General features: G+C 33.3%; 1 protein-coding gene across 1 annotated transcript; it reads left to right on the top strand.

Annotated features, from left to right (window-relative positions):
- The first annotated feature begins 2,522 nt into the window (after nucleotides 1–2,522).
- Nucleotides 2,523–6,905, top strand: LOC124356302 (voltage-dependent calcium channel gamma-5 subunit-like). The gene is made up of 4 exons (XM_046807489.1): nucleotides 2,523–2,764; nucleotides 4,256–4,376; nucleotides 5,684–5,808; nucleotides 6,052–6,905. Exons 1-4 carry the CDS (start codon nucleotides 2,560–2,562, stop codon nucleotides 6,756–6,758), a joined length of 1,158 nt encoding a protein of 385 aa, XP_046663445.1. The 5' UTR covers nucleotides 2,523–2,559; the 3' UTR covers nucleotides 6,759–6,905.
- The last annotated feature ends 224 nt before the right edge of the window (nucleotides 6,906–7,129 follow it).

Genomic DNA, 7,129 nt, shown 5'->3' with positions numbered 1-7,129 from the left:
ACATATATGTATAAATGTTACCATTTTGAAACTAAGAGTAACAGAAAAATAAATAATAAAAGATATAGTTTAAAATTCTTAAACAGTTTTAAGAAAGGTTGTGATTTATGTTATGAAATATCCGAGATACAAATTCAGCCCAAATGTTAATGACCACTATATGGAAACGTTTTATTGGTTAAGACAGTCTAAGGAACTCAATTAAGCTATATCTAAATACTGTCCTATATCATGTTTATTCTGAATAATTAAGAATTGTGGCGGTTTATAACAATTATTCCAGCAATGTTGTATACTAAAAACTTTGTACGCCCGATATATCGAATTTACGAGATAAAAAATCAGTAAGAACAAATACGTATATATTTAAATTTTATTATTGTATTATTGTAGTTTCGGATTTTGCGAGTCATGATCGGAGGAAATGAAAAAATTTCCCTGAAAATAGCAACACGAGGACGAGTGTAACAGGAAGATTTTATTGATTAATGTATGTATGTAATATTATTTATCAATTTTAAATTTTCGGAAGCTGAAATTTTTATGTGTATAAACTATCATGCTTGTATTAAAGTTATTTACATTTATTTTAATAGCCCTAACGTTATTGTAAGTCATTAATATCCAAACTAGTAATTTACTGCTGAACATATATGTATAAATGTTACCATTTTGAAACTAAGAGTAACAGAAAAATAAATAATAAAAGATATAGTTTAAAATTCTTAACAGTTTTAAGAAAGATTGTGATTTATGTTATGAAATACCCGAGATACAAATTCAGCCCAAATGTTAATGACCACTATATGGAAACGTTTTATTGGTTAAGACAGTCTAAGGAACTCAATTAAGCTATATCTAAATACTGTCCTATATCATGTTTATTCTGAATAATTAAGAATTGTGGCGGTTATAACAATTATTCCAGCAATGTTGTATACTAAAACTTTGTACGCCCGATATATCGAATTTACGAGATAAAAAATCAGTAAGAACAACAAATACGTATATATTTAAATTTTATTATTGTATTATTGTAGTTTCGGATTTTGCGAGTCATGATCGGAGGAAATGAAATAATTTCCCTGAAAATAGCAACACGAGGATGAGTGTAACAGGAAGATTTTATTGATTAATGTATGTATGTAATATTATTTATCAATTTTAAATTTTCGGAAGCTGAAATTTTTATGTGTATAAACTATCATGCTTGTATTAAAGTTATTTACATTTATTTTAATAGCCCTAACGTTATTGTAAGTCATTAATATCCAAACTAGTATTTACTGCTGAACATATATGTATAAATGTTACCATTTTGAAACTAAGAGTAACAGAAAAATAAATAATAAAAGATATAGTTTAAAATTCTTAACAGTTTTAAGAAAGATTGTGATTTATGTTATGAAATACCCGAGATACAAATTCAGCCCAAATGTTAATGACCACTATATGGAAACGTTTTATTGGTTAAGACAGTCTAAGGAACTCAATTAAGCTATATCTAAATACTGTCCTATATCATGTTTATTCTGAATAATTAAGAATTGTGGCGGTTATAACAATTATTCCAGCAATGTTGTATACTAAAACTTTGTACGCCCGATATATCGAATTTACGAGATAAAAAATCAGTAAGAACAAATACGTATATATTTAAATTTTATTATTGTATTATTGTAGTTTCGGATTTTGCGAGTCATGATCGGAGGAAATGAAAAAATTTCCCTGAAAATAGCAACACGAGGACGAGTGTAACAGGAAGATTTTATTGATTAATGTATGTATGTAATATTATTTATCAATTTTAAATTTTCGGAAGCTGAAATTTTTATGTGTATAAACTATCATGCTTGTATTAAAGTTATTTACATTTATTTTAATAGCCCTAACGTTATTGTAAGTCATTAATATCCAAACTAGTATTTACTGCTGAACATATATGTATAAATGTTACCATTTTGAAACTAAGAGTAACAGAAAAATAAATAATAAAAGATATAGTTTAAAATTCTTAACAGTTTTAAGAAAGATTGTGATTTATGTTATGAAATACCCGAGATACAAATTCAGCCCAAATGTTAATGACCACTATATGGAAACGTTTTATTGGTTAAGACAGTCTAAGGAACTCAATTAAGCTATATCTAAATACTGTCCTATATCATGTTTATTCTGAATAATTTAGAATTGTGGCGGTTATAACAATTATTCCAGCAATGTTGTATACTAAGACTTTGTACGCCCGATATATCGAATTTACGAGATAAAAAATCAGTAAGAACAAATACGTATATATTAAAATTTTATTATTGTAGTTTCGGATTTTGCGAGTCATGATCGGAGGAAATTTTCCCTGAAAATAGCAACACGAGGACGAGTGTAACAGGAAGATTTTATTGAATAATGTATGTACGTAATATTATTTATCAATTTATATTGTATAATTACTGCAACAATGAATGATGTAAACAAAATATGTCAAAATATTAATTTCCAATGTGATTGTTTTAAAGTGTTATGTGTTCGTAGATACACAGATGTTGAAGCCACCGTGTAATGTGCAGCAGCGGGTGTCTCGGTGTAAGCGCAGGTTTCCTCTCTCTTATCACCCTTATCTCAGCCGTTATCAGCGGTTCCTGGTTATACACCCGTGAGTCTGTCAGGCTGCCGGGCAGTCAATCAGTCACTGCAGTAACATTCCGCATCGGCCTGTGGCGTGTCTGTCCGGCACTCAAGAGGATCGTCACGTCTCCTGGCACTCGTGAGTATCTACTAGGGTAATACACTTATCTTAGCCGTTATCAGCGGTTCCTGGTTATACACCCGGGAGTCTGTCAGGCTGCCGGGCAGTCAATCAGTCACTGCAGTAACATTCCGCATCGGCCTGTGGCGTGTCTGTCCGGCACTCAAGAGGATCGTCACGTCTCCTGTCACTCGTGAGTATATACTAGGGTAATACACTTATCTTAGCCGTTATCAATTATTTCTGATAACCTGGGAACCAGCTCACTACTAGTCAGTCAGTCAGTATCGTTATCTCTGGTTGTTTAATAAAGTGTGTTCGGTTGTATTGTTGAGAATTACAAAAACGTTTAAAGCGTTCTGAATGGAGATTGAACATTTAAAGATTGAACTGTGACTACTCTAAGACTTAGATAAAACGTATCACTGAAGGACTCAAGCTTGGATCACTTCACTCTTCTTCAATGTCACTTCTTACATCCAACGCTGACTATTTATATATTTATTGTTACTTTGCACTTGTTTGTGATATTACTGCAACTGCCATTCCTCTAACTCCTAGCCTTGCAGGAATTGATTAATACAAAATAAAATAAAAGATAACATTTTGGTAGGTGATAGTAGGATTATTACTAAACTCGACATAATATTGCTTCTAAATTGATTCTGAACAATCAAGAAATTGTTTTGGATTAAAAAGTAAAATTTAACTATTCATAACAATTAGGAATGGCATAAGGTATTTCTATGTAGTAACAAAGTTTTGCCTGCATACGCGGATAGTAGCGGTTTACCAAATACTTGTACTTGCACCCAATCTTATTTTCCACTGAGACGGATCATGATCAATGACATTACCGTTGGCCTTCATAGAATTCAGTGTGAGCAGAATCATTATATTCGGTTTGGCTTTAACTCATAATGTTACAATCGTGCACCTTCTTTTAAAATCCAAACAACTTCCTGATATTCACCTATGTATACAACAATAAACCGTTGTGAGCAAAGTTGTTTGAAGTATTTTTATGAGCACTATCACTGTTAGGTTTAAGTCAAGTACTTTCTGCAGTTGTCCTGGCGGGAGTCACGGATAGTGTTTCTTACAATTGTACATTTTCTAACTACGTATAAGTTTATTAAATGGACAAAGAAAACTGGGAAAGCTATTGTGGTGTTAAGATATCTATTTGTTGTAAAATTGAAAATTTTAAGTTTAAGGTAGGCCTACAGACATTTTTTTTAAGATGGAAAATGTTATGTTAGTATAAAATGTATTATCGTACGAGTATGTATTTTTAGTATTGCATCCAATTATGTTCAATTGAATATTATATTTCAATATTATTATATATTTTCTTTTTTTTTTAAGGTAAAGCTAAAATAAAATCTTCCATCATCAATAATAACATTTTTCATGTAATTACACCTCATTGTATAAATTACGGAATTTTGTTTGTTTTTGAGGCAATATTAAACGTCATCCCTGTAATTTAGTTTATTTTGTATGCAGTCCTGCCGGCACCGGGATGTCAGCTGATTCAATATTCGAGCTGGCCGGAAGTAAAAGAAACCGACCTCGGAATATCCTGGTCCTCACTCGAGTTCACTCCATCTTTTGTCACTAAAATGAGGTGAGAGGATTTTTTTATGTTAAAATTGCCTAGTTTTATATTTTTAAACTTTAAATGTTAATTACAAAGTTGATGATTCACGATATTCAAATATCATAATAGCAAACAAACATGTTTTATATGTGGCACGATTATCATCTAAATTAATAAAAAGCCTATGTACTTTGTGCATGGCAATGTTAGCATTTATCATTGACACACTTTATCCATTAGACGTATATGTTTTATTGATACGTTCCTTTCTTTAAGCAATAAGATTTTATATATAATTTTATTTTTTATATGAACATTGTTCTTAAGTTCTTGAAAAATACTCTAAATGTATAACGTAATAGATTTTAGGTAAAGTTTTATTAAGGCAGAAATGACCCTAAAACATTCATCAAATTTCATACTAAATATATTATAAAATGCCTTAGGCAAGTATAGATACTTCCACTAACTCACAATGGTTGACAAACCTGAATTTTATAAACAAAACTCTCTGAGCCAAAGTTATGTAAATGTTAAGAGTTATTGAGTGTTTGGTTTTGCCTAGAAACAGTAATAAAATTCTTCATGCAATTTGGAATCATTGACAAGATTAGAACGTATTCCATACTAAGCAACTAGTTGTTACCTGCTCCATTGTACACAATCAATCCAGTATAACAGCGCTGTCATTGACAATCCCTTCGAAATGGTATCGAATGATTTTTTTTTGGAGGATCATCATATCCTTGGAATAACTTCCAAATCGTTGAAAATTCAAGTTGTTAAAGTGAATAAATCAGGAATTAGGTAATAACTAATAAGCAACAACTCCAATGTTAATTGGATTAATTGTTGAGAAGTTAAGTACTTGCTATTGAAATATTTAAGACCAATGGAGTGAAGTGAAACCACTCATTCATTTTCAATAGAACTGTTTATTTAATTATCATTTACAAATTAGATTTAATTATGTGTCATTAAATATCAATACATTTTATCTGATATAATCGAAATAATTAGTATCTTTATATTAGCTTAGCTTAATTAACTCGTTTTCAATGTTCTAATTAAATCAAAGTAATTTCAAACAAATAATATGGATTGAAAATATTTTAAAAATCGTTCTTGGTTCAGTAGAATGTTCTGAGAATACGTAATTGTATTGTAGCATAAAGCTTAATACTAAAGTAAAAGGATAATAGCATATTCTTTATCACTTATAACGTTTGAAGTAAGGTAAATCTATAAAATAAATAACTGTTACTGAATACATCAATACAGTTAATTTATTTTTCATACATTTTTGGTTCACATACAGTTGTGCTACTCCTCAGGTATGCTATGCCGTTGGTAGCTCTCGCACTAGCTTTGTTGATGTTGGCAACACTGTTCGCTCTACTAGGCCATTGCCACGCCGATCTCAAGACACTGGTAGCTTGCGGCCTCTATACAATTGGAGGTAGGAGTAAACCCAACAACCCTTTCATTCAAATCCTGTAAGCACAATCGGGTTAACCGTAGCTTACTTTTTAATTGTAATAGAATTATAGATTCTAATGAAGAAATAAATGGTTTTGAGATATCCAACTTGATTTATTTGAGATCACTGCTGTGATCACTGACTTATCCGATAGCAATTAATAACTCACATTTGGTTTTTGAGGAAGTACATTTTCTGTTTATATTAATGTTTTTTCACCAGGACTGATGCTTGCCAGCGGCCTGATCGTCTTCGTCTCAGTATTGAGTGACGTGACTACGGGTCCGAAGAAACTGGAGTACCGCTACGGTTGGTCCTTCCATGCGGCGGGAACAGCGTTCATCCTGTCTGAGATCGCTGCTCTGGTGTCTATCTCAGCATACCTGGGGCGGTTCTCCAGTGTGGAGGACATGGTGAGGGCGATGGTGCCTGGGGCTGACAGGAAGTTGAGGCATCGGCAGCTCTGCGACGATTACCTTGGCAGGACGGAACAGGGGGTTGAAAATTCACTCCCGACACCCCCAGATGTCTGTACTGCCAAACCTCAACTGGGACCCATTAGTGGAAGGAAATCTCTAAAAGGAGTTCCTATCACTAACATGTACGACGGGATAGCAAAACCACCTCTTCACAAGAGACCTCAAGATCCCCTGATGCCACAGAGTCATCCAGCAACACTTGTACTGCCAGAGCATGAACGCTACCGCTACACCACTATAATCCACCAGGGTCTTCTAGGTGTAGCTGAAGGTTCGTCTTCTTCAGGTTCTTCTGCGACATCTGGTGGTTCCTGCAGCCATTCCCCGCCTCGCAGCCGACTGCCCGCGCTGTCACCGTCCCGCGGGCGACTCCCAGTCCACTCTCCGCACTGCCCCAGGAGTAGCTCGCCCTCTAGCGTTAGCCTTGGTTACTGTTCCGCTGTCACGTGACATCCGCCAACCAGCCATCCACTGGAAAATATCACGTAGGAGATACACTTTGGTTTGCAGGACTAGGAATATGACGGGTTTTACCGTTATTCTCATATCTTAAAACAATAATTTGGTTATTTGTATTGAGTAGTATATCAACTACCATTTGCCAGTCTATTCCAATAAACGAATTAAAAAGTTATGTAGCTGATTGATTTGGTTTATTTACTCCAGATAAATTAAATTTGGTATAGTAGTGCTGTAAAATTATTGCAATATGAGGATAGTAAAGTTAGGATTTTATATACATTTGATAAAAACCTATAACGAAACAGATTTTTCTCAAAGAGAACTAAACAGAAAATCATTTGCTGTTCGTGAATGTGAGT

Source organism: Homalodisca vitripennis, chromosome 2 (assembly GCF_021130785.1).
Source record: "Homalodisca vitripennis isolate AUS2020 chromosome 2, UT_GWSS_2.1, whole genome shotgun sequence".
NCBI lineage: Eukaryota > Metazoa > Arthropoda > Insecta > Hemiptera > Cicadellidae > Homalodisca > Homalodisca vitripennis.
Note: the sequence above shows the minus strand (reverse complement) of the source record. Positions and strands in the feature narration are given on the sequence as shown.

Coding starts and splice junctions, on each gene's coding strand:
- LOC124356302 (XM_046807489.1), top strand. CDS start 2,560: ATGTGCAGCAGCGGGTGTCTCGGTGTAAGCGCAGGTTTCCTCTCTCTT. Junction 2,765..4,255: donor CGTCACGTCTCCTGGCACTC/GTGAGTATCTAC, acceptor TTTTGTATGCAG/TCCTGCCGGCACCGGGATGT. Junction 5,809..6,051: donor CGGCCTCTATACAATTGGAG/GTAGGAGTAAAC, acceptor TTTTTTCACCAG/GACTGATGCTTGCCAGCGGC.